The sequence below is a fragment of the Dipodomys spectabilis genome, unplaced genomic scaffold (assembly GCF_019054845.1).
Source record: "Dipodomys spectabilis isolate Male_0828 unplaced genomic scaffold, ASM1905484v1 ptg000728l, whole genome shotgun sequence".
NCBI lineage: Eukaryota > Metazoa > Chordata > Mammalia > Rodentia > Heteromyidae > Dipodomys > Dipodomys spectabilis.
Window position 1 is genome coordinate 268,003 of NW_024871405.1, and position 27,316 is coordinate 295,318.

A 27,316-nucleotide genomic window follows, 5' to 3' on the forward strand; every position below is an offset into this window, starting at 1 on the left:
CCTACTCTAAAGTCTACCTAGAAAAGTTACCTTTAGCTGGGTACTGGTGGCTCACACCTGTAATCCTACCTACCTACTCAGGAAGCTGAGATCTGAGGATTGCAGTTCAAAGTTTAAAGCCAGCCCGGGCAGAAAAGTCCCTGTGATCCTCTTTATCTCCAATTAACCACTTAAACACTAGAAGTGGAGCTGTGGCTCAAGTAGTAGAGTGCTAGCCTTGAGCACAAAGAGGCCCCTCGACTGCCAAAAGAAAAAAAGTCCCTCCTCAGTGTTCTAACAACTGGCAGGTGGCATATTGAATGTCAAGATTTTTCTTATCAGAACTATTATAAGGATCTATTTTATTTACCTTCATTTATAATGTGAGGGACAGCCTGGGAATGTAGGTTAGTGGTAGAGTGCTTGCCTAGCATGCATGAGCCCCTGGGTTCGATCCCTTGGTACCATGTAAACAAAAAATAAAATAATGTGAGGGAGAGTGGGCTGTGCTTGTAGCATCAACTTGAATCTCAGATAAGGTGAGCTTGGCTTCTCTGCAGAAGATGATTGGACCGTTGAAGAGTTCTTAAAATCCACTTTGGAGCCAGGCACTTGAGGCTCACACCTGTCATTCTAGCTACTCGGAAGGCTGAGATCCAAGGATCACACACAGTTTGAAGCCAGGTTGGGTAGGAAAGTCCATGAGACTCATCACTAGCTGATTGCCAAAAAACCAGAAGTGGAACTGTGGCTCAAGTGGTAGTGCACAGACCCTGAGCAAAAAACTCAGGGATAGTCCCAAGTCCCAGGACTGGCATGCGCGCCACCCTCCCCCACTTCACAAATAAAAAGTAAACACATACATACATAAATAATAAATCAGTTTGGGTAACTGCTGTGGTGGAGGTGTGGTGGGGTTTGATACATTGTTTTTTTTTTTTTTCCTGCATCCTTAAAATAGCTTAAAATTGCAAAAAAGACAATATATTACTTATGTAGCATTTCAGTGCATTATGTTTTGAAACAGTGTAAATCTAAAAAAGAAAATGTGGCTGAATTAAATACAAAACATTTGTAGATCATAATTTGTTTTGTCAGTCATGGGCTTGGACTCAGGGCCTTGGTGCTGCCTCTGAGCTCTTTTGCTCAAGGCTAGCACTCTTACCTACTCAACGTGGTAACTGAGCCACAGCACTGCTTCCAGTTTTTTGAGTAGTTAATTGGGAGTCTCATGAGGACTTTTCTGCCTGGACCGGCTTGGAACCACAGTCCTCAGATCTCAGCCTTCTGAGTAGCTAGGATTACAGGCATGAGCCACTAGTGCCTGGCTCTAAATCATAAATTATAAGGAGCTAATTTTTGTGGATGAGTAGTTTGGGCTATGCTCAGACCCCAGGAGTGAGGCAGTAGACAGACTTCAGCTAGAGCAGCCTTTAGAGACATGCTGTTAGATACATATATCTAATATGTATCTGTGTCTACTTTGTGGCTCCCTTATATAGTGGGAAGAGGTTTGTGGCACTCTTCAAGTTCATTGCTCATTTAGGGCTTTAAAAAATTACATTAATTATTCAGCAGGATTTCACTGTTAAGTTTCCACATGTTTATAATATCTTCCAGTCAATTTTACTCTCTGTAACTCTTCCTTTTCCCTCTAGGGCCATTTTATTTTGTTTTACAAGAGCACAAACCCACTTCCATTTGATCTTCATTAGATTTAATCCGGCAGTATGTGGATTCGGTGTCCGTTGGCCTTTGTAGGAAGGTGGCTTCAGAATTTGGCAGCCACCAAGCCACTGTTGCCATGAATATCTGTTACCTTTCCCCAGGTGACTGGTTTTGTTACGTTTGCTTCTAAGAGTCAATATTGCTTTTGGCTTTGTTATACGTAAGCACATCTCTTGTCCGACCAGTATTTGGTTTCACCTTGGATATAAACACCTTCAGTTTTAAGAAGAGCCATATGCTCCTTTTGGGTTCTGGGGAACCTGCTTATAGCCAGCAAAGATGCCCAGCACTGCAGCCTTCCAGACAAACTCCAAGATGGGAGTACTCCCCCACCCCCTTTTTTTTGGTCAGTTGTGGGCCTTGAACTCTAGGCCTGGGCGCTGTGTCTGAGCTCTTCACCTCGATGCTGACACTCTAACACTTGAGCCACAGCGCCACTTCGGCCTTTTTCTGTGTATGTGGTGCCAAGGAATTGAACCCAGGGCCTTATGCATGGAGACCAGCGCTCTACTGCTGAGCCACCTTCCTAGCCCCAGCAGGACCGCCCCCTCTTTTTTTTTTTTTTTTTTAAATTTTGAGCTTTAATTGCTAGGTTTTGCCACTAGAACCGAAGTTGCCCCTTGGGCACTGGCCACAAGCATATACATCCACACCAGAGGCATGAATTCCAACTGAGCTTTGCCACCTATGGGAGGAGGTTGCACAGACTGGTCTAGAAGTGAACATATGTATAGAAGAAGCCTGATAAATCCAGCAGAGATAAAAACACAAAATCAGAACTATTCTTCCCCACACTCTTTCCATTCTCCCACACTTTGGAATTCTCCTTGAGCTTTTATTTGCTTTTATCTCACATCCATGTCATCCGAAAACACCATCTGTTAACCTTTTAAACTGTATGTAGAAACTGAATATACTACTGTGTACCTGTAATGCAAACCACGTGAGTGCAACACACCCTTATTCCAACACTTGCACACTGCAGTCCCTAAACAGGGCCTCCTGTTCTACTCTGATTGAAACACTCATAGCATGAGGTGTCTCTTGCCTCGACCCCCACAATGGCTTTCTGCCCATTTCAGAAGGAACATGAAAAGTCTCTGCTGTGATACCCTTGATCACTCCCATCTTACTTGATTGATCTCTTTGGGCTATTGCTGTCTTCTTAACTGAGTCACCAACACCCCATCTCAGGGCTGGATATACCAGTCCTGAATTGCTCTTGTGTAAAATCATCATCATTCTCTCCATCTCTCTCCCTCCCTCCCTCCCTCCCCCTCCCTCCCTCCCTCCCTCCCCCCCCCCTCTCTCTCTCTCTCTCTCTCTCCCCCTCTCCCTCTCTCTCTCCCTCTCCCTCTCTCCCTCCCTCTCCCTCTCCCCCTCCTTCCCTCCCTCCCTCCCTCCCTCTCTTTCCCTCCCTCCCTCCCTCTCTCTTTCCCTCTCTCTCCTTTCCCCACCCGGCAGGATCCTTTTAAGTGATGCATTTAGATCTGGTTTCACAATTATTAGTATCAAATTCTTCTATTTAAGAAAAGTCCCTAAGTCCATTTTTAATATTCATAGGTAGAAAGTCACCTTATTCTGTCCAGAGATAGTAATTTTGAAGACATCTTATAAAAATGGGTCATAATGTGTGCATTACATAGTAGCTTTACACAACAGTACATCACAAAGTAAGGAAAGGTACAGAATGAGCAGATAAAATTAGAACATCACCCTGTGTATTAGTTCAAGAAGCAATGTAACCCTGGTGGCTCATACCTGAAATCCTACCTACTCAGGAGCTGAGATCTGTGAATCACAGCGGAAGAGAGGACCAGTCTTGGGTGAAAAAGCCAAGTGAGCATTTGTCCTTGAGTTCAAGCCTAGTATTGGCACAAAAGAAAAAAAGCAATGTAAACATCAGTAAATGCTTTCAGATTGCTCTAAAATAACTAGACCTACCATACTATGTGTTTCTGTTTTCGAATTCATTGGATATAAAGCAAGAATTGTTCTTTGGTGTCAACAAGAGATTATTAAGAATAAAATTGTTACATAATGAAATGCATAGACCTTGAGTGCATGCTAATGAGCTTTGAATAATACGTGTACCCAAGTAAACTCAGGCAAAATCTGGGACACTTCCTTCAGCCAGGTAAGGTCTCTGTTGCCCATTTAGTTCATTTCTATGCCCCCAGACGGTGTTACTGTTAAGTATGAACAGCTGTTGTTTTTTGTTTGTTTTTTGTTGGTTGTGGGGCTTGAACTCTGGGCCTGGGCGCTGTCCCTCAAGCTCTTCAGCTCAAGGTGAGCACTCTACCACTTGAACTACAGCGCCACTTCGGTTTTCTGGTAGTTTATTGGAGATAGGTCTTTCCTGCCCAGGCTGGCTTTGAAACTGCGATCCTCAGATCTCAGCCTCCTGAGTAGCTAGGATTACAGGCATGAGCCATCCGCGCCCAGCTTGAACAGCTGTTTTCTTTGTGAATATGATTCTCATTTCTTTTTCTTTTGTAGGAGATAAAGCATTCCGATGGCAGATAACAGGTAAGCCAAAGTGGGCTTTGTATATATGGAATTTAGAGGATGATGGCTGATAGACTGGCTCAAGTGGTAGAGTGCCTGCAACAAGCAGGAGGCCCTGAGTTCAAACCCCACTACTACTAAAAATACTGAGAGCCAAGGTATCTTTCAGTAAACTTTTACCAGTTAAATTCACTCAAGGTCTAGATGAAAACTCTGTTTTCCTGTATTATCTGAGCTGGTGAAGAAATAGCTTTCATGAATAGTATCTCAGATGTTGATACTAGCAGACCAAAGCCATCATTAATGCTTCCCAGCCCTTAGTCTCAGAACCCCCACCCAGGGAAGTCACATCATTTGAGGTGGCTCATCCCAGTGGTCAAGGTCATAGTTATTTTTTGTTTTTGTTTTTTTGTCTGTCATGGGGCTTGAACTCTGGGCCTGGACGCTGTCCCTCAGCTCGAAGCAAGCACTCTTATCACTTGAGCCATAGCACCACTTCAGGTTTTCTGGTGGTTAATTGGAGATAAGAGTCTCAAGGACTTTCCTGCCCGGGCAGGCTTTGAACCATGATTATCAGATCTCGGCCTCTTTAGGCACTCATTGTTAGTTTTCTATTTTCTCTGATGTTTGCTTTTATAAATTGTGTGTGTACACCTTTATTGAACTCAGAATCTGGGCTCTGTCCCTTTTTTGTTCAAGGCTGGCACTCTATCACTTGAGCCACAGCTTTTACTGGCTTTTTGGTGATAAATTGGAAGTTGAGAGTGTCACAGACTTTTCTTGCCGTGGCTGGCTTTACACTGCAATGCTCAGATCTTAGCCAGTCCTGGGGCTTGAACCCAGCCCTGGGTGCTGTTCCGAGCTTTTTTTTTTTTTCCCTCAAGGCTAACACTCTGCCACTTGAGACACATCTCTACTTAACGGCTTTTTAGTGCTTAATTGGAGATGAGTCTCTTGAACTTTTCTGCCTGGGCTGGATTGGAACTGCTCTCAGCCTCCTGAGTAGCTAGGCATGAGCCATCGGTGTCTGGCTGAGTTTACTGTTTTTTGAAAATACTTTCTCTCTGCTGTTTAGAGTGCTGTGGCCATTGTCTACTACACAGGCTGCTTGTACGAGCTGTTGGCTGGCTGATTGGTTTGGTTTGAGGTCTGGGAGCAGATTATGAGAAAAGAGGCTATAGAAATTAAAACATACTTGCACACTGTGTGTTGGGGAAGGGCATGCTTGGTGGTAGGTAGTCCTTCAGAATAGAGGGGAAATCTCCACACACTCATGTCAGTGTTATCTCCCACCCAATGGGAAGTCACTGTAGATCCCTCTTCATATGCTATATAAGGAAAATGGCTCTTTGTATTAGTCTTTGGAATTTTCCTTGACAATACACTTTTTAAACATTTTAGTTTTTCAGATGGAGCTCCTGCAGATTCCGTGGAAGCTGCAAAAAATGCAAATAACACAGGTCAGTCCACCCACATGCAACAGCATTGGAGGATGTGTGTAGAGCAGGCCTTTCTTCCTGGAGATAGTGATAATACTAATAAAAGATTTCTGTTTTGGGGGGCTGGGAGGTTGGCTCAGTGGTAGATTGCTTGCCTTGCATGCATGAGGCCCTGGGTTCGATTCCTCAGCACCACATAAACAAAAAGCCAGAAGTGGCGCTGTGGCTCAAGAGGTAGAGCACTAGCCTTGAGCTGAAGAGCTGAGGGACAGTTCAGGCCCCACAACTGACAAAAAAAAAAGTTTTTTGTTTTTTTGGGGGGGTCTGGTCATGGGGCCTGAACTCTGGGCCTGGGCGCTGTCACTCAGCTCTTCAGCTCAAGGCTAGCACTCTATCACTTGAGCCATAGCACCACTTCCAGCTTTTTTTTTTCTTTTTGCTTATGTGGTGCTGAGGAATTGAACCCAGGGCCTCATGCATGCAAGGCAAGCGCTCTACCACTGAGCCTCCTTCCCAGCCCCTAATAAAAGATTTCTATCCTTTGAAGATTTGAGGAAAGTTACAGTAAGAGGAACATTGATACCCTATCAAGTAATGTTTTTATGGTTGGAAGTTCAGACACTAAAAGCAGTAAGAGAGCGGGCGCTGGTGGCTCATACCTGTAATCCTAACTACTCAGGAGGCTGAGAGCTGAGGATTGCGATTCAAAACCAGCCTAGGTAGGAAAGTCCATGAGACTTGTTGGAAACAATAAAGTACAACACAGTAAGTCCATTACAGAGGTGGGAGGGAGCTGTCAGGAGTGTGATGGTCAGGAATACTTCAAAGAGGAGGTAGACTTGGGAATGACTTTCCAAGGAGAGGCAAGCAGCACTTGAAAAAGAAGCTTGAAAGTATGATGCAGTGAGCTGGTGAAAATGGTCTTTTTAGACCAAGAAGAAGTAAGGTTCTATGCTGAGAGATGCCATTTTACTTTGAGAAGCTAATCTCATTTTTGTCCTTGGGTTCTGAAACACCACTTTTGGATTTGTAGAGAGGGAGATAATCAGAGATGGCTCACCTGAACTTGATCACCTGAACACCTTAGTTGTGAGATTGGAGCTTACAGTAACAGGAGAACTCAGAATTTCTAGGTATCAGATGATGAATATGATATGTTTCTAAGATAAAATTGCTATTTTCCACACAGATTCTTTTGCTATATTTAGAAATTACTAGCTAAGCAAAGCTATGTAGATACATGCTAGTAATTTTTCAACTCCTGGCATTGAGTGTGTTGGATGTACATTTATATTTCTGGTCATGTTTTTGATTTTTACCAGAAAAGCTCACGGATCAGGTGATGCAGAATCCACAAGTTTTGGCAGCTTTACAGGAACGACTTGAAAATGTCTCTCACACTCCCTCCAGCTACATTGAAACGTAAGTGTGCTGTTAATACAATAGATGTCTCTTTACCAACAAAGTCTTACATAGAAGAGACATTGCCTGTGAGGCCAGTCTCTAGGACCCAACGACCAAACTTCCTGGCCCCAGGCTTGGGTTGAGATTGCCTGTTAGTGGAAGGAGTGTTGAATGGATCCTTCATGGCTGCTACGTGGTACACAATGCCATCCTGTGGCAGGGTAGAGAATTTACATGTCATCAGCATTAGCAGAACACAGAGTATTGACTGGCTCTTAACTTCACTGCAAAGTTTTGCCTTGGCTCCTTCATGCAGGTAATTCTTGGCAATGGACCAGTCATTGGTGGTTGTTTTTGTGACGAGGTCTCTTTGTAGCCATGCAGACCCTGGGCTTTGATCCTCCTGCCTCAGCCTCTCATTGTAGGGCATCTGGCCTATTTGCATAACTTGGCTGTCATGCAACAGTGAACGTGGATGTGTCTTTACCATATCCTGACCTGCAAAGCTCTGGGAAGATGCCCAGAGCTGCGTCATAGGGACGCTCTATATTTCATTTTTGGAGAAATCTCCAAACCACCTTCCAGAGTGTTTGCACTAGTCTACAGTCCCATTCCCACCAACAGTGGTAATAGAGTTCCCACCCCCAACCCCCACCGCCTCCAGCATTCCTGCCGACATTTATTATTGTTCAGGTTGTTGATGCTGGCCAATCTTACTAGGGTAGGGTGGAATCTCTGTATTGTTTTGATTTGCAATTCTTTTATGGCCAGGGATTTTTTTTTTTTTTTTTTTTTTTTGTGAGGGGTTACAATTACATGGGCAAGATAATGAGTACATTTCTTATCAAGCACTGTTGCCTCCTCCTTTGTTGGCCAGGGATGTTGAACATTTCTTCATGTTTATTTTACTTCTTTTTTCCCTCTTTCCCTCCCCCCTCCCCCTCCCTGCCCCTCCCTCCCCCCCCTTCCCTCCCTCCCTTTTCTTTTTTTGTTTTTGTTTTATTTTGGGTCCGGTCTTGGGCCTGAACTCTGAGCCTGAGTGCTGTCCCTCAGTTCTTCAGCTCAAGGCTAGCACTCTACCACTTGAGCCACAGCGCCACGTCCAGCTTTTTTTTTTTTTTTTTTTTTTTGCTTATGGGTGCTGAGGAATCGAACCCAGGGCCTCAATCATACAAGGCAAACGCTTTACCACTGAGCCACCTTCCCAGCCCCCCTTCCTTCCTTTTCTTTGATGCTGGTCTGGGTCTTAAACTCTGGGCCTGTGTTTTGTCCCTGAGCTTTTTGTTCAAGGCTAGCACTGTACCACTTGAGCCACTGCACCACTTCCAGCTTTTTCTGTAATTAACTAGAGATAAAGAGATGTACTCTCTTGCTCAGGCTGACTTTGAACCACAAGCCTCAGATCTCAGCCTCCTGTTTAGGGATTGAGGTGTAAGCCACCAGCACCTGACTCTTTATATGTTTTTTGGCCATTCTTGCTGCTTCTGAAAAGCCTCTATTTAGTTCCTTTGCCTATTTTATTAATTGGGGTATTGATTTTGGGGGGTAGTTTGGTTTCTTGAACTCCTTGTATATTCTAGATATTAGGCCCGTATTAGATATATAGCTAGTAAAGCTCTTCCATTCTGTAGGCAGTCTTTTTAATTTAGTAACTTTGTCCTGCTGTGCAGAACTTTAAGCTTGATGCAGTCCCATTTGTCAAGTCTCTTGATTTGCTGACTAAGTTCCTAGAACTCTACTCAGAAAGTTCCTGCTTATACCAATAAGTTGTGATGTTTCTCCTCTTCCTTCCTGTAGTTGTTTCAAGGTTTGGCTCTTATGTTGAGGTCCTTTGACCCATTTTGAGTTGAAATCAGTGCAAGGTGGCAGATAGGAATCCAGTTTCATTCTTCAATATGTGGATGTCCAGTTGTCCCAACACCATCTGTTGAAGATGGTGTCTTTTTTCCAACATATTATTTGGATTTCTTGTCAAATGTCAGATGGCTGTAAGTATATGGCTTTATTTCTGGGTCTTCTAGTCTATTCCATTGGTCTTCAGGCTTTTTTTTTTTCTTTTGCTAGTATCAGGCTGTTTATTATAACTCTGTTGTAAAGTTTGGGGTCTGGAATTGTTATACATCCAGCATTGCTCTTTTTGCCCAGATTTGTTTGGTTGTAGGGCTCCATATGAATTCTGGGAGTGTTTTCTCTATCTTGGTAACACCTTCACTTGTTACACACTTCACTTCGCTTATGTCCCTGCGTGGCTGCACATTGGAAATGAAGAGATGCCTATTTTAGGATGGATGGTGCCTCTCAGAGCCTTCCTTCCTCTGGAATGGAGGAGGCATTGCTGGGCTTCCATGTACAATCAGATTAAGTCTTTTTTGTTGTTGTTGGTGGTGGTGGTGGTAGTGGTGGTGGTCGTGGTGGTCATGGGGCTTGAACTCTGGGCTTGGGCGCTGTTCCTCAGCTCATCAGCTCAAGGCGAGCACTCTACCACTTGAGCTACAGCGCCACTTCCGGTTTTCTAGTGGTTTATTGGAGATAGGAGTCTCACGGTCTTTCCTGCCCAGGTTGGCTTTGAACCGCAATCCTCAGATCTCAGCCTCCTGAGTAGCTAGGATTACAGGCATGAGCCACCGGCGCCCAGCTTCAGATTAAGTCTTGACTTCACACAAGTCCTACTGTTGGGTCTTTAGTGTTCCCCAGGACAGATAAAGTGGGAGAGGGCAGAGTATTCTCTGGGGACCACTTAGTAGGTAGGGCTTTGGGATATTTGTTTTAAGGAGAAGTATTTGGGGATTGAATCCAAGATGTCATGTGTAGTGGGGAAGGTTTTGCAAACTTAAGTTGATAGGATGTAGTGATGCTGCAGTGGAGATGGAAAGCGTAGTGTGTGAATGATGGTTTCTGGTTTTCTGACCATGGCAGTGGGCAAGGTAAGCATTGTTCACTGAGAGGAACTGTGGGACTAAGGAGCAGGTTGTGTGCGCATGTGAAGTGAATAATGCCCTTGGACAGTGCGGCCTTTCCTCCTAACATTCTATTGTCCTTAACAGTGTGGAAGACATAGGACTCCACCTACCCCAGTGGATATTTGTGTCTGATGTAGGTGGGGAGTCTGTCCATTCTTCATCGTGTCCATCCCATCTCTCAGTGCTGGTACCTGGGCTTCAGCTCAGGGCCTTTCACTTGAACTATACTCACAGTTCAATATGTTGCTGGTTGATTAGAGATCGAGTCTTGAGGACTTTTCCACACAGGGTGGCTTTACACCTCAGTCTTCAGATCTCAATGTCCTGAGTAGGTTTACAGGCATTAGCCACTGGCGAAAGGGCTTTATTTTCAAAAAATCATTTTTATGGGTTAATTTTTTTTCTTCTGATGTTAGAAATTCTCCATACACATGAGAAAAGTTTTAAACTCTACAACAGAAACTTCCCACTTCAGTGTCTTTGCATGAGGATTTCCACGTGGCCCTGCATGGTCCTAGACTGGGATTAAAGTGCTTGCCTTGCATGCATGAAGCCCTGGATTTGATTCCTCAGTACCACAGACACAGAAAAGGCCAGAAGTGGTGCTGTGACTCAAGTGGTAGAGTGCTAGCCTTGAGCAAAAGAAGATCAGGGACAATGCTCAGGCTTCTTAGTTCAAGCCTCAGGACTGACCCCCCTCCTCCCCCCCCAAAAAAATAAGTCTCATGGATTTTCTACTCAGGTTGATTTTATACTGTGATCCTCAGATCTCAGCCTCCTTAGTTTGTAGGATTACAGCTGTGAACCAGCAGTGTCAGCCTTTTTGTTCTTTTTTCAACAATTTTTGAGAGTTCTTTTCTGCTTGTCTAAATTTATGTTGTATTATTGACATAAATATGTATTATTCCTTGTTCCTCTTCTAGCTTACCCAAAGCAGTCAAAAGGAGAATCAATGCTTTGAAACAGCTGCAGGTGAGGTGCGCACACATAGAAGCCAAGTTCTACGAGGAAGTCCACGACCTTGAGCGGAAGTATGCTGCACTCTACCAGCCTCTGTTTGACAAGGTGGGATACTAAGCTGGAAGTGGTGCTGTGGCTCAAGTGGTAGAGTGCTAGCCTTGAGCTGAAGAGCTAAGGGACAGCGCTCAGGCCCAGAGTTCAGGCCCCACGACCGGACCCCAAAAGACAAGGTTGGGATACTGTCGAGTGCATTTAATACCACATTACCCAGGAACTTGTCGGAGACAGTATATATATACATGTTACCTCTTGAGTTTCCAGATAACCTAAAATTCTAATGCAGTCTCACTTTGGTACAGAGAAGAGAATTCATCACTGGTGACGTGGAACCCACAGATGCAGAGTCAGAGTGGCACAGTGAGAATGAGGAGGAGGACAAGTTGGCTGTAAGTTTAAGTGTGACTTGTTACTTTAGAAATCAGCAACTAAATCATCAATAGAACTTTCCAGAGAGGAAAGTGCATGAGGGTGATTAGTCCAAGAACTTTATTTGCATGTATGAAAACACAACATTGTAATTGCTTTAGGAAAGAGAAAGTCTAGGGGAAAGGTGTGGATAATGGGTGTATATCTATAGTATGCAGGTATGGAGATGTCCAGCAAAACTCTCCCCTTGTATAATTAGTATGCTAATAAAAAGATCTTAAAAACAAAACAATCCTCTGCAGCAATGAAGCACTTCTTGGCAGGTTGTCCCCTTGGTGTGGGGCAGTTGGGTCTCTCACTAGAGAGATGCTATCTTAGGCAGTGCTGTTGCTCACCGTGACAAGCGAGGGGGAGCCACAGCCCCCCTCGCTGTCTCAACACAGAGCTGGGTGAGCACAGATTGATAGCACCCCAAGTGAAGTTAGCCTGGGTGGCAGCTGCATGCTGCCCTCAGTGACTGGGAGCTGGGGCCTATGGGCAGGTGGCATCTGGAGACTAGCTGCTTAGCCATGGCATGTCTGGAGATAGGTAAGCGAAGGAAGGGTCGGCATTGTGACTTGTTCTATTCACCTTTATTGGCCATTCTGTTCCAGTGTATGGGAAGCCTCACCCTGCCATAAGGTTAACTTTGTCAGTCTGGATATACTATTTTTCTTTTTTTTTTCTTTTTTGCATTTTTTCCCCCATTACTGGGGTTTGAACTCACCATAAACTTTTTTTGTTGTTGGTCATGGGGCCTGAACTCTGGGACTGGGTGCTGTCCCTCAGCTCTTTAGCTCAAGGCTAGCACTCTACCACTTGAGTCTGGCTTTTTCTTTGTATGTGGTGCTGAGGAATGGAACTCAGGGCCTCATGAATACAAGGCAAGCACTCTACCACTGAGCCACCTTCCCAGCCCCGAACTCATGAACTATTGCTTGCTAGCCACAAACTCAGCCGTACGCACGCATGGGCATGCATGCACACACCATTATTGGGGCTTGAATTCAGGGCTTGGGTGCCGTCCATTAGCTTTTCCACTCAAAAGAGTGGTGCTCCTTATCACTTGAGCCATACCTCCAGCTTTTTGGTGGTTAATTGGAGATAACTTTCTCATGGACTTTTCTGCCTGGGATGGCTTTGAACCATGATCTTCAGATCTCAACCTCCTGAGTAGGTAGAATCATAGGCATGAGCACTGGCACTCAGCCTGAAGCAGTTTTTAATCCCACCACCTTCCCTCCTTACACACATTTTAACCCCAAAGTCATAGAGTTTTATGCTTAGTTCAAGTGGTTTTAATCATCTTTGAACTAGGCTTTTTGTCTTTGAGACAGAGCTTTGGTGTGTAGCCCCAGCTGGCCTAGAACTCAATCTTGCCTCTGCATCCTAAGTGCTGGAATTACAGATGAGCTCCTACATGTGTCAGTCTTGAGACTGATACAGGGGCCTGGTTCTCATCAGGGACAGAAGGTTCACTAAGCCAGCAGCAGACAACTTTTCCCAAGGTTGCTGATGTTTGCAGTCTCAGTTGATTATGGAGTTGGGCCTAAGTGCAGTGCCTTGAATGTTTTCCCCTCCATGGTTTGGAGATCCAGCCCAGAAGAACTATGTGAAGGCAACTGAGATGATGTTGGTCTGATAATTGACTAAAGGTACTGGTATTTTTGAGGTAGCTATTCTATCTTGCCATCTGTATTTTGTAGGGAGACATGAAAAGTAAAGTAGCCATAGCTGAAAAAGAAGAAGCAGCAGCAGAAGAGCCAAATCCCAAAGGAATTCCAGAGTTCTGGTTTACCATCTTCAGAAACGTGGACATGCTCAGTGAGCTCGTACAGGTGGGCAGCTTCTCCCTTGTCAGATTTCCGAAGTGACTGCCCTGTGCTTTCACTCACACACACTTACCTGGGTGCCCAAAGGTCTTTGGGAGTGAGTGGAAGGGTGATTCTTAGGACAGGTGCTTGGGTGACAGTCTTGACCCCAGAGAAGGGAACTTTGCTCTCCAGACCTTCTGCTCTTCTGCAGCTCTTGGAACAGGGCTGGCAATTCAGTCTGATCTGGTGTGAGTCAGTTCCCAGTATGTCTGTGTTGGACCTCCTGTAGATGTCTAGCGCTTCTCCTGCAGGCATCGCCCTTCTACGGTGAGCAGCAAGGAGCCTAAGGACAGCAAGGGGTATCTGGTGCAGTGGGGGAGCACTCTGTGTGTGTACACACCTGCTTGCTTCTTAGTATGTTTTCAAGTGGGTTTGGTACAGTCTTGTTGTGCTAAGTATGTTGTGCAACACAAAGTATGTTGCTAATGTTTTCTGCCTTGAAAAGGTCTGTTTAGTTTTGTTTTCCTTTTTTTTAAGGAATGGATCAAATTAAGTTGTATGATACAGGAGAAATCCTGCCCTGAATCTCATTACCTGTCTTCCACAAAACAAAACCACTGTCCCTTTCAAACAGTTGAGCTGTGATTTACCTCCACAAGACTACAAATACATTTTTGTGATTTTCAGAAATTTGCCATGCAGCATTTTCACTACCTACTTGCTTTTCCATTCTAAGCCAAAACCTGAATGAAGGATGTAGGCAGGAGATGAGTATACAGCTCAGTGGTGGGGCATTTGCCTAACGTGCTGAAGGCCCTGGGCTTTGTACCCAGTATCACAAGAAGAAGAAAAAGTGATGAGAAGCACAGTGTGTTTCTTACTCGCTTCCAAACCAGGGAGGCAGCTAAAATAAATCTGCTTTTCCTGATGAGTGAACTGTATCCTCTAATTGTATGTTACAGTTAATAGAGTGGCTTTTAGGGTAGTTACACAGCGAAACACCAAGACAGTGAGACATCTTTGAGTTTTGTTTTTCCTTGTTGAGACTGTGTAGCCCAGGTTGGCCTCAAATTGACAGTCCTCCCTGTCTTGACCTAAGATGTGTACCACCATGCCTGCTGTCACTGTTTTGTGTTTAGTTAGGGTTGTTTGGTTGTTTTGTTTGCTTGCTTGCTTGTTGTTTTCTGTGCTGGAGATGGAATTCAGACCTCACACGAAGTTTTCTACCCCAGCCCTCTGTGTTTTTGTTGTTGGTGGTGGTGGTGATGGGGCTTGAACCTCTGGCCTTGGGCACTGTCCCTGAGCTCTTCAGCTCAAGGCTAGTGCTCTACTACTTGAGCCACAGCTCCATTTCTGGTTTTCTGGTGTTTAATTGGAGATAAGAGTCTCATGGACTTCCCTATATAGGCTGGCTTTGAACCATGGTCTTTAGATCTCAGCCTCCTGAGTAGCTAGGATTACAGGCGTGATCAGCCACTGGTGCCCACCTCCCTCTATGTATTTTAAGAAGCTCCTCAGATGATTCTAATATGCTCCAAGGGTTGAAAAACCATTCAGGAGAACAGAGAAGGATTCGCTATTGGTCTTCTAAGACTTGCTGTATGATTATGTGGGACTTGGTGTGCCCCTGGCCGGTGCCCACACTCCTAGTTGGGACCCCCTTTGAGTGGAGCAAGGAGTAGTGAAGTGGGGCTTCAACAATGGCTTGCTCCTGGTGCCACTCTGTACCTGTGGCTGCCTGGCCTGCTCTGGCAGCACAGGCTCAAGGAAGCTTCTTGTGCATCCATTGCCTTGGCTTTGGAGAGTTGCTGTATTTTACTGGGGTGGCTTTTTCATTTTTCTCATGCCACCATGTTAATGCTTCAGGAGTTAAGCCACAAAGCATGTCTACTCCCAGTTTGAGCTAGGTATCTCTAGAACAAAACATTAAAAAAGCTTAAAGTTGGAAGGTGACAGTTACCAGACCAGTTCTTCGTAGAACCTCAAGAAATTCTTCAGTCTAGTGCTAGACTTTAGGGTTAAGAAGTAACTCAATTATCCAGGCACTAGTTGCTCACACCTGTAATCCTAGCTGCTCAGGAGGCTAAGACAGGAGGATTGTGGTTCAAAGCCAGCCCAGGCAGGAGGTCTGTGAGACTTATCTCCAATCAATGACTCAGAAAAAGCTGGAAGTAGTGCTGTGGCTCCAGTGGTAGAGTGCTAGCCTTGAGCAAAAAAAGCTCAGTGACAGTGCCCTGGCCCAGAGTTCAAGCCCCAGGACTGGGAAAACAAAAGTAACTCCATGTTGCAAATGAAGCACCTGTCTGCTAACACATCATAATGAGAATTTGGGTTTCTTTCCTCTTCTGCTTTTTTTTTGGGGGGGAGGGGTAGGGAGGTCGGGACGTGGGGCCTAAACTATGGGCCTGGGCCCTGTCCTTCAGCTCAAGGCTAGAGCTCTACCACTTGAGCCACAATGCCACTTCCGGCTTTTTTCTTTTTGCTTATTTGGTGCTGAGGAATTGAACCCAGGGCCTCATGCATGCAAGGCAAGCGCTCTACCACTGAGCCACCTTCCCAGCTCCATCTCTTCTGCTTTTTCTTTTTCTTTTTTTTGTCAGTCCGGGGGCTTGAACTCAGGGCCTGGCTCTGTCTGAGCTTCTTTTGCTTAGGGCTAGAGCGCTACCACTTGATCCACAGTGCCACTTCCAGCTTTTTCTGTATATATGGTACTGAGGACTTGAACCCAGGGCTTTGTGCATGCTAGGCAAGCACTCTACCACTAGACCACATTCCCAGCCCTCTCCTGCTTTTTCTTACTGGACTCTAAAATTACAGATACTGCCAGACCCTGGTGCCTCATGCCTATAATCCTAGCTATTCAGGAGGCTGCTCTGTTTAAGCCAGCCTGGGCAGAAAATTCGCATTGAGACTCTTACCTCCAATTAACCACTCAAAAGCTGGAAGTGGTGCTGTGGCTCAAGTGGTAGAGCATTAGCCTTGAGCACAAAGAGGCTAAAGGACAGAGCCCCTGCCCTGAGTTTATGCCCCACAACTAATAAAAAGAATAAAATTAGAGATTCTGACAAACAGTAGATTGGAATAAGGACAGTTATAAGCATACAGTTACATATGAGCTGAAATCTCCTTTAGGCTGCACGCTTGCTGTATGTTCTTGTGGAATGACTATATACTGTGGAATCAGGGTGTTGATTGCCACAGCAGGGGACACTGGCTATCATGGTTGGCAATTGATTTACTCATCTTTTCTGATTTCTGGCATTCTTCTCTGTTTCTTTGGGTGCAAAAGGCCAGATATGTTGTCTTGCTTGGTGGCAGGTGATGGCATTGGAGGCAGGTGTTGATGTTTACCACTGTGCTAGGCAGAAACAGATGACACATGGTAGTTGATACATTATTTCTGCCACCCAAAGACCACATGGTTAGTAGACGTCTGAGTTGCTGAAGTTATTCCTTGGCAAAGGGCAAGAATGCATGCGAACATAGCAACTGTGATCTTTTTAAAACCCTGGGTTTTTTTTTTTTCTTTTTGATTAGGAATATGATGAACCAATCTTGAAACACCTGCAAGATATTAAAGTAAAATTTTCGGCCCCTGGACAGCCCATGGTGAGTACTATCATGCTTGTTGGCTAGCGAACTGGAGCTGAGGGCAGAAAAACCTGTTCTTGGCACTCAGTGCTAGTGCTAGGTGGCTCGAAGCAGTACTCAGCACTGTGCTTGGGAGCCTGGACAGTTAGCCATGTAGACATGCTGTGGACATGTGGCACAGGGCCTGGGTTCAGCCTGAGCTGTGGTGGTGCCTTTGTGTGTCATCATTAGATGGTGGTAATGCTGTACATTTCCTAGGTATCTCACAGGTTTACACATAGTGGATAGAAATGTTCAGTTTTAAAGATATGGGAGGTTGCCACATGTGGTGCTGAGTGCTTGGAATCTCAGCTACTTGGGAAGATGACGAGCACATGAGGTCAAGACTAGCCTGGGTGTGCATCATAGGAGGCCCCATCTCAGAGCTAGGGTGAAAGAGTGGTGAAAGTATGTACACAAATACGAGCATTGCTTTCATTCAGGACGCCGAGGAAAGAAAACTGTAGGAAAGATTGGAAATGCCTTCCCACCCCTTAGTTTGCATGAGTGAGTAGGCCTGCCTGTCATTTGGGGAGATAAGCCTTACCTTACCCAGGAGAAATGACTGCTGGGCCTAAGCCTGGTTTTCAGGAGCACTGTTCGTAACCTGTCAGCCTGGCTGGCTGTGGTTGGTGGGTTCCATTCCAGTGCTACAGCATTTCCAGTGACACATGACTGATTGTCTGACTGGTGGCTGTCAGTTTCAGGTCTTGGGGACATGTCCAGAGGGGCTGGGAGGTAGAGATCTTGGGGCTGAGAGTCGCAGATCTTTACCTCCCTCCGTGTCTCAGAGCCCCAGGTACATAGTTAGTGGGTGGAGTCCAGTGTGGAGCTTTGCTATCTCAAATCCTGGAGGGAGGGGAATAGCAGTGGCTCATCTTCAAGATTCTGTGTGGTTTTGGCTTTCACTTCTTTCTACTTTGAATTTTAGTTTTGAACTAGCAGACATTTGTTGTATGCAGAGGGAGTGTTCATTGTGATCTGCACTTTTTACATTTGATACATACATTTTCCCTTGTATCTTCCATTTTTTCCCCCTTCTTTATTTTCATTCATTTTAACATTTGCTTTTACTGTTTTTACTGCATACTTGTTTCATGATTTCCTGGGGCCATTTGTCTTCCCCTTTCAACCACTGTTGTCTTCTGCTCACACCTTGTAGACCAAAACCTAGTTCTTTCCTCTTTCCCCTTATAAAAGCCACCTGCTTTTCTATGCACAAGCCTGTAATCCTAGCTAATTAGAAGGCCGATTTGAAGATAAGGATAAGAAACTAGCCCAGGCAGAAAAGTTCAGTAGACTCTTACTTCCTTAATTAGCAAAAGGCAGAACTGTAGGTATGGCTCAGCTGTAGAGAATCAGCCATTAATGAGAAAAGCTAAAGGATAGCACTCTAGTCATGAGTTCTAGCACTGGAACACGCAGCAGACATCCTCTGGGGACATCTCTTGACCAGAAACTACCTACCAGCACACACAGCATGATCACAAAGTTCTATCACACAAGCTTTTTGTTTTGTGCTAGTCCTGGGGCTTGAACTCACTGAGCACTGTCCCTGGCCTTTGGTACTCAAGGCTAGTACTCTACCATTTACTCAACAGCTCTACTTTAGAGTCTCATTGACTTTCTTGCCCTGGCTGGCTTCAAATTGCGATCCTCAAATGTTGGCCTTCTGAGTAACTAGGATTACAGGTGTGAGCCACCAGCACTTGGCTTCATTGTACAAGTTTAAGTTGTGTTCCTGGCCATAGTTTCCATATATGCTACCAACTTGTGGCTATTCTAATGATGGCATCATGATGGGCATACTGGGGTGTAGTCAATGCCTGCATTGTGCTTAATTTCCTAGTTCAGCTTCTTGGACGTGTATCTGTACAAGGCCCTAGCTGGCAGTATTATGTTCTAGCTAGCAGTACTTTTCCACACTTCTTTATACTAGTAAACTTTTTGACCTTGTAGTTTGAAATAATTCCAAATCTAGAGCAGAATTGTAGCAACTAAGACCACTTCCACATTCCCCCTGCTCTTCTGTCCACTCTTAACCATGGGTTTATATGTGAGAGTTATTCTTAGCATGAGCATTGGCAACAGTGACAACTGCATTAAAAAATCTTCACAGTTGAGTGTGTACTGGACTAGGGTGTGTGTGTACGTGTGTCCTACTTACACAAGGCAACCTTACCTTATCTCTGCTTGGCAGTGAAGTAATCCGCTCTCTCTTTTTCTTTCTCTCTCTCTCTTTCTTTCTTTCAGTCTGTCTGTCTGTCTATTGTGGAACTTGAACTCAGGGCCTGGGTGCTATACCTGAGTGTTTTGCTCAAGACTAGAGCTCTGCCACTTTGAGCCACAGCTCTACTTCTGGTTTTCTGGTGGTTAATTGGAGATAAGTGTCTCATGGACTTTCCTGCCAAGCCTGGCTTTGAGCCATGATCCCCAGTTCTCAGTTTCCTGAGTAGCTAGGATTGCAGGTGTGGGCCATTGGTGTCTGGCTGTCTTCAGGTTTTTGAGGTTACCTTTTTTTTTTCTTCAGTGGTGATGGTTTCTGGTGTTTGTATTCAGGGACTCAGTTAGGCATGTGTTCTACTACTTGGACCATACCTCTAACCCTGAATATTCACAAATAACCCTTACTCCCCAGTAACTGGGGATTTGCAATATACAGGAGGCATGGAGTGAGTACTTGGAGTAGAAATGGTAAATGGGGTTTGTTTGTTTATTGGCAGTGGTGGGGTTTGATGACAGGCTGGTACTCTATTACTTGAACCACAGTCCCAGCTTATTTTAGATTACTTTTATGAAACAAAGTCAGAGTGGATGAAGATAGGAAAACCTGAGGAGTGTAGGAAAAGGAAGGCTGTGGATGTGGCCCAAGTAGAACACCTGCCTGGAAATGCAAGGCCCAAATTTAGACTCAGAACCATCTAGAAAGGGAGGTAGGGAAAGGAGAAAATAACCCTACCTATACCTGCACCAACGCTGAGAGCAGTGAAGGACCAAGAGTTGTCATGCATTTGGTGCCTTGTCCTCATGCAGGTCTCTGCAGCTGCTTGCTGGGGTCCAGCAGTTGCTGGCACACTCAGTCCCAACCCGAAGCCTGCATCCTCACCTCCTCACCTTCCTTCCCAGAATTTTTCTTTCTCTTCTGGGGAAGTGGTTTGTTTAGCTAGTCACATAGTTAGTCTTGTAATTTCCCTTCGGTTGATGGTTTGTTTCTAGTGGATGGGCTCTCCAGGCCTCATCCTTCACAAACCATCATTCTTGCAGTGTTCATATGAGGAGAGCCTAAAGCACAAAAAGTACTCAGAAGCTCACAGAGAGACCCAGCAGCGTGGGCACCAGCAGGGGCAATCAAGTCCAGTCAGTCTTGTGAACCCTCTTTCTAAATGACTTAACCGAGCTCATTTTTAATTTTCTCCTTACAAATAGGGCTAAGGAAGAATCTGCACATTAATGCATGCATCCCCATAGTTTGCTTAGTTTCCTCAGATAAAACAGATTCTTCAGAATGGAATTAACTTGTAATCTTGCTAACTTTGGATACTACCACTTGGCCCTTTATAAATCTGGTTATCACCTGAGAGAATTCTCTATATCCCAGTGGGCTGACTAGCCCTACACAGTACTTTTATACCTTATGGTGTAACTTGAGAGTTGAGTGGTGGTTTTTTGTTGTTGTAGTAGGGGCAGTTTTGGGGTACTGGTACTAGGGTTTGAACTCAGGGCCTGGGTGCGCTCTCTCAGCATTTTTGCTCAAGACGAGTGTTGTCTCTATCACTTGAATCACAACTCTACTTCCAGCTTTTTGATGATTAATTGGAGAGAAGAGTCTCATGGATTTTCCTGCCTGAGCTGGCTTTGAACCTCAAATCAATCCTCAGATCTCAGCTTCCTAGTAGCTAGGATTACAGCTGTGAGCCACTAGTGCTTAGCGTTAGGTATTAGGATTTTTTGTTTGGTTTTGTTTTGCTGGTCTTGGGGCTTGAACTCTGGGCCTGGGCACCATCCCTGTGCACTTTTTGCTCAAGGCTAACACTCTTATCACTTGAACCACAGCACCATTTTCGTTTTTTTCTGTCATTAATTGGATAGGAGTCTCAGACTTCCCTGCCTGCGCTGACTTTGAACCCTGATCCTCAAATTTCAGCCTTCTGAGTAGCTAGCTAGATTACAGGCATGAGCCACCAGTGCCTAGCTTCCCCCCCCCCCCACCTCCACCCTTCCCCCCCCCCCCCCCCCCCCCGTTCTGTCAGATCTGTGCACATTCTTTGTTTCTTTTTGTACCTGCTCTTGCTCAGATCTGAACGGTGCTCTGAAAGTACTCTGTAGGGAGGGTGGAAGAAAAGAAGGAATGAACCTCTCATTTCTCTTGCACCCTCCTCCGGAGGCTTCCCTAGGCTTTGCCAGTAGGGTGGAGGATGGAGCTGAGAGGGAAAGCAGGCTCAGCTGTGGGTGGTGATTTCCAGCATAGCCAGTGGAATCTGTTGCTAGTTATTTTTAGACTTTAAGTGGCACTGTTCTCTCTGCTCTAGTCTTTTGTGTTAGAGTTCCACTTTGAGCCCAATGACTACTTTACTAATCCTGTTCTGACAAAAACATACAAGATGAAGTCAGAGCCAGACAAGGCCGATCCCTTCTCCTTTGAAGGTCCTGAAATCGTGGACTGTGACGGGTAAGTGTCTTTTTAACTTGTCTTTCTGAAACAGAAAGCAGGAGATAATATTGGAATTTAAGATGGAAAGATACAGCTCGGTGGGGTGGGTTCGATCCTGTCATCCCTTACTTGCAGGTTGAAAATCAAAATAAAGCAATAATAATGTAAGCAAGACTTGAACTACTTAAGAGTCTAGCAGGATTTAAATGTAGTCCTGGAGTAAGTTGCAAGCAGGTAGTGTGTAGCTAGGGTGTCTGCACCTGGGAAGATGCAAATCAGTTCAGACAGGTTTAGAACAGTATTGGGTTTCTGTGGGGGGGGGGGGGGGGGCAGGGATTGGGGTTTAGACATTGTAAATTGAAGCTCCTCCAAGTACGTATTTGCTGAACAGACAGTGCAGGTCAGTCCCAGTCAGGAGTATGATCAGATGGTGGCTTTGGAAATTGGTAATATCTTTGCATTTTGATCCATGTTGATTTCATTCCCCACAGACCACTAAAGGAGGGGATTTAGCTTAGAATCAATTCCTATTGGATGGTTTTGACTAGAGGAAATTGTTTATATTTGAATTAAAATACTTGCTCTTATTCACTGAAAATAATCTCCCTGAATAAGTAGTTTAGAGCTTTATTAAAATCCCACTCAACTTGAATGTCTAAAGTAACTGGGTGAACGTACATGTGTATGTGTTTACAACACTTGAGCCTCACACTTGATAGACAAGCACTCTGCCACTTGAGCCTCTCCTCCCAGCCATTTTTGCTTTGTCATTGATTTTCCAGACAGGATTTTAATGTTTTGCCTGGCTGGCCTTGGAGCACCATCTCCTCCTGTCTATGCTTTGTGTCTACTGCCACACCTGGCTTGTTGGTTGAGATGGGGTAACTTTTTTGCCTAGGGTAACCTTGAACTGTAATCCTCCTCCCCACCTCTGCCTCCTAAGTAACTAGGATTATAGACTTGAACCTTTTTCCAGCCTCATGGTGTTGTATTTGTTTGTCTTGTCAGGATTGGGGTTTGAACTCAGGGCCTCATGCTTGCTAGATAAGCATTATACCACTTGAGCCATGTTCCCAGCCCTTGTTTTTGTTTTGGGTCTTTTTGGGGTTTGGGAAACATGGTCTCACTTTGTAGTCTAAATTGGCTTGGAACTCTGGCCTCCAAGTTAAAATTCTGCTTCTGGAGTGCCAGGATTACAGATGTGCATCACATGCCTATTTCCTTCAGATGTGTTGTTGAGCAGCCTGTTAGCTGCACCAGGAGTACCTGTATGCAAGGTGATGGTGCGTCAGAAGCAGGTGTCCTGACTGCCCTGGCAGGTCAGCAATGTTCACAGCAGCCTGGCTCACACAGTTGACCTCTGGGCATCTAGGACATGGGAGTGGATGACTCCACTCTCCACTGTGCTGACTAAATGGTCCTTTTCACCTGTTTGAGAGTCCTTGAGCAGCTTGGGAGCATAATGCCCATTGTCATTAGGAAGTCTGAGGCTTATGCCAGTCGATGGTGGCTCACGCCTGTAATCCTAGCTACTCAGGAGGCTGATCTGAGGATTACAGTTCAAAGCCAGCCTGGGCAGGAACATCTGTGAGACCATCTCCATCCAATTAACCACCATAAAACCAGAAGTGGAGCTGTAGCTCAAAGTGATACTGCTCCAGTGTTGAGCAAAAAGGGCCTGAGTTCAAGCCCTACAACCAACAACTTGAGGCAGATATGACAACCAGAGTGGGGGGAATACTGCCAGTTTCATTAGCCAGTCTTCAGATGAACTTCAGGGACTATGTAGTACTCAGATTAGCAATTAGTTATATCAGATTTTCCAGGTATAGCATAGACCTGTGGCTTGTTCCTTATATGCATCATAGTTTTTTCCCTGGAGTGTACCCACAAAAGTTGTGTTGCTTCTGCAGGTGTACTATCGACTGGAAGAAAGGGAAAAATGTGACAGTCAAGACTATCAAGAAAAAGCAGAAGCATAAGGGCCGGGGCACCGTCAGAACTATTACTAAACAGGTGCCCAATGAGTCCTTCTTCAACTTCTTCAACCCATTGAAAGGTAAGCCAGAGGGCTGTGTCTTCTGTGCTCACATGAAATCATTTCATTGCCCTGATGTATGCCTTCCTGTCTCAGAGTTCCGTACTATGCTTCTCAGATGGAAATGACGGCTGCATCCTGGGTCTGGTTTTGGTGAATGGTTAGCTTTCTAGGCAAGGAGCAGGGACAGGAGGACTGTCACGGGACAGCAAAGGTGTGGTCTTTACCTGTGTCTGAGCTGCTTTCTCCCTTTCCTTCCTGGAGCTAGTCAGTTGTGCAGGTTCTCCATCACCTGTTAAACCTTTTTAGTCATCTTTTTTTTTTGTTGTTTGTTTGGTGGGGAGGGCGGGGTGCAGGTAGTGGTACCTTCACCTAACACACTGCCCTCATGATACACTCCTTTGTGTTTTATTGTAGTGCTCACTACCTGCAATTTGACTTTGATCCTAAGAGATAGAAAATTGTGCTGGTTTGGGGAACAGAATTGTTTAGTGCTCAGATTTAGTGCTCAGATTCCCTGTTTGGGGAAAATTCCTATTGTAACTTTGCATTTAGGCATATTGGCGGGTATGACATTTTCTTTAAATTGGTTTTATTTTTTATTTTTTTAAATTGTTATGATAAAGGTGATGTACAGCAGAAAGGTTACTGTTGCATAAGTCAGTTAAAGGGTACGTTTCTTTTAGGACAATATCCCCCCTTCCCTCAAATTCCCAATGTTTCCCACCTATTTCCACCCACAAGTTGAATAATTTATTTTATTTATTTATTTTTGTCATTTATGGGCCCTGAACTCAAGGCCAGCGCTCTACCACTTGAGCCACAGCACCACTTCCGGCTTTTTTCTTTTTGCTTATGTGGTGCTGAGGAATCGAACCCAGGGCCTCATGCATGCAAGGCACTGAGCCACCTTCCCAGCCCTGAATAATTTATTTTCAACATAGTGTCTGTACTGAGTACCACTGTTGCATTTGTTCACCCTTTATCCCTCCATTTCTGTGTCTAGACTGGTTTTAAAATAACTTTTAGACTTTAAAAATGTATCATGTGGCTCACACACAGAAGGAAGAGATCAGAAGGATCATCGTGTGTGGCCAGACAGGCAGAAAGTTCTCTAGACCCATCTCAACCAGTAAAAAGCTAGTGCTGTGTGGTAGTACACCTATTGTCCTTAGCTATGTGGGAAGTGTAAGTAGAAAATAGCTGCCCTGGCTGGCAAAGAGCAAGACCCTAGTTTAAACAAAGAGAAGAGAAAGGGCTGGGAATGTGGCTTAGTGGTAGAGTAGCATGCATGAAGACCTGGGTTCAGTTCCTCAGTAACACATAAACAGAAAAACCCAGAAGTGGCACTGTGGCTCAAGTGGTAGAGGTTAGCTTTGAGCATAGAGAGGTTCAAGGACAGAGGCCAGGCCTTAAGTTCAAGCCCCGGGACTGGCAAAAGAAAAGAGAGGATAGAGGAGTGACTCAAGTGGTAGGTGGCCTGCCTAGCAAGCCTGAGGCTCTGAGCTCAAGCTCCAGTGACCACAGGAAAAAAAAAAAGCAGAGTTGGAGTTGATAATTGGGGCTTGAGCACTTTTATGGAGATGAACTAAGTTTTCACAGTTATTAAACCACACTTAAAATATAATTAGATTCTGGTTTGTAGATTATAATACCTTGACAAAGCTTTTCTCTTAAAGAAGAGTAACAGTGGTGCGGTTGTAGTAGTGCTGAAAAAAAAGTAACAGCCAGGTGCTGCAGTGGTGGCTGATGTCTTAATCCTACCAGTCTGGAAGCGGAGATCCAAGGGTCACAATTCGAATCCAGCTCCGGCAGAAAAGTCTAATTAACCACCAAAAAACTAGAATTGGAGCTGTGGCTCAAGTGGTAGAGTACCAACAATAAACTTGATGGGGCTGGGAAGGTGGCTCAGTGGTAGAGCGCTTGCCTTGCATGCCTGAGGCCCTGGGTTCCATTCCTCAGCACCATATAAGCAAAAAGAAAAAAGCCGGAAGTGGCGATGTGGCTCAGGTGGTAGAGCACTAGCCTTGAGCTGAAGAGCTGAGGGACAGCGCCCAGGCCCAGAGTTCAGGCCGCACAACCGGACCCCCTCCCCCCCCCCAAAAAAAAAATAAACTTGAATTGGACGTACATGTCTGTTGATGAAAGTGACTGTGGCACTGCATAGCGGCTATGAAGCCATCAGCTTCGTGGCTGACACCAGTATCCTCTGTGCAGCCTGCACTGTCCTCTAGACAGTCACCTTATAACCCGTGCATTGTATATTCACAAACAGCTTGCAGTTCAGAAATCTTTGTAATGATATACGTGGGGCAGTTACACAAGTGCTGTTCTGGACTTTGTATTTTAAATAAGTAAATAAATACTGGGTAGACTGTGGGGCTTGGACTCTGGGCCCGTCCCTCAGCTCTTCAGCTCAAAGCAAGCGCTCCACCAGTTGAGCTATAGTACCACTTCAGGTGAATTGGAGATAAGATTCCCATGGACTTTCCTGTCTAGGCTGGCTTTGAACCACGATCCTTAAATCTCAGCCTCCTGAGTAGCTAGAATTCCAGGCGTAAGCCACCAGCACCTGGCTTAATTTTTAAATTTTTGTCTGAAGTTCCAATGTACAGTTAATTCATACCCACATTATATTTGTACAAGTGTTTAACACAAGAGTAAATGTCAAATAGTTGGAAAGTCTTGGCAGATGATAGAAATTAAGCAATGTTCTTGAAACCAAATGCATTTGTTTTAGTGTTTCTTGTTAATGAGACTTACAAATGTCATTCAGATTTCTCATCTCCTTCCAGTCTTTCAAAGTGAGTACTTCCTCAGATCCTGGACCATTTTTCTAATCATAGTAGTCTTCCCTTCAACAACCTGACCATGGCTTGAGCTTTCTCCTCCCTCCCTCCCTCCCTCCCCTCAGAACATGAACCAGTCTTGTGTGCACTTACTGTCTTCCCTTGCATTTTCTCCTCTTTTTTACTCTCAGAACCTGCTCTCTATTTGGGCATGTCCTAGGGCACTGTCTCTGATCTTTTGTGCTAAAGGCTATAGTGCTCTACCGCTTGAGTTGCAGCTCCATTTCGGACTTTTTGGTAATTAATTAAGAGATAGGAGGCTCATGGACTTGCCTGCCTGAGCTGCTTCAAACCTTAATCCCCAGATCCCAGCCTTCTGAGTAGTTAGGATTACAGGTGTGAGCCACTGGCTCCTGGCTTTTTACTCTGTTATTCCTACAAACCAGTGTAGAAGTCAAGTGCATTTGAGCTTCTGCAGAGTCCATAGGATGCACATGTGCGTGACAGAAACTGAGGGGTAAGCCAAGGGTCCACTTGCTAGAAGAGTGCTCTGTCACTTGAGTCATATCCCTAGTCCTTTTTTTGGCCTTTAGTCTTTCATATAGGGTCCTTTTACTCTGGGTTGGTCTTATACCCTGATCCTCCTAACCTGTGTCTCCATAGGCAAGATTGCCTGTCTGTACCCTGTGACTTGGATTTTCAGCCAGGATTATACATTGTTCATCTGGCCATGGCTTAGCTTCATGGAATGTGGTCAGAAGTCCCTCTTCTGTTCTGCTCTTTCCATGTCAGCACCAGTCTGTTCTTGTATGCGTTGACCATGTCTATGCATTAGCCTTGGCAAGAGAGTTGTACCCTTTGTGGGGGACATAGCAGACACTTGCTTGCTGCCTTTCCCAGTGATAGACAGGAGCTCCATTTCTCCAGCAGAGCTGTGCTGCCTCGGCTCAG

The 27,316-nt window shown here is 45.0% G+C and overlaps 2 protein-coding genes and 1 non-coding gene across 5 annotated transcripts in view; 2 read left to right on the plus strand and 1 right to left on the minus strand.

The window, feature by feature from the left end:
- Dhcr7 (7-dehydrocholesterol reductase) overlaps positions 1 to 27,316 on the minus strand; it is a 365,017-nt gene that overhangs the window by 238,541 nt on the left and 99,160 nt on the right. The window lies entirely within an intron of this gene.
- The window catches only part of Nap1l4 (nucleosome assembly protein 1 like 4), a 42,524-nt gene that overhangs the window by 7,083 nt on the left and 8,125 nt on the right, over positions 1 to 27,316 (plus strand). For all 3 annotated transcript variants that reach the window (XM_042672602.1, XM_042672603.1, XM_042672601.1), the window contains exons 2-10: positions 4,207 to 4,236; positions 5,617 to 5,675; positions 6,977 to 7,076; positions 10,942 to 11,083; positions 11,338 to 11,424; positions 13,150 to 13,281; positions 16,795 to 16,866; positions 21,417 to 21,556; positions 23,452 to 23,597. In XM_042672602.1, coding sequence (XP_042528536.1) covers positions 4,223 to 4,236; positions 5,617 to 5,675; positions 6,977 to 7,076; positions 10,942 to 11,083; positions 11,338 to 11,424; positions 13,150 to 13,281; positions 16,795 to 16,866; positions 21,417 to 21,556; positions 23,452 to 23,597 — 892 coding nt within the window. In that variant the 5' untranslated portion in view covers positions 4,207 to 4,222. The remainder of the gene's footprint in view (positions 1 to 4,206; positions 4,237 to 5,616; positions 5,676 to 6,976; positions 7,077 to 10,941; positions 11,084 to 11,337; positions 11,425 to 13,149; positions 13,282 to 16,794; positions 16,867 to 21,416; positions 21,557 to 23,451; positions 23,598 to 27,316) is intronic.
- LOC122102085 lies at positions 17,479 to 17,609 on the plus strand. The gene has a single exon (XR_006146454.1). It is a non-coding gene; the product is annotated as a small nucleolar RNA SNORA54 (small nucleolar RNA).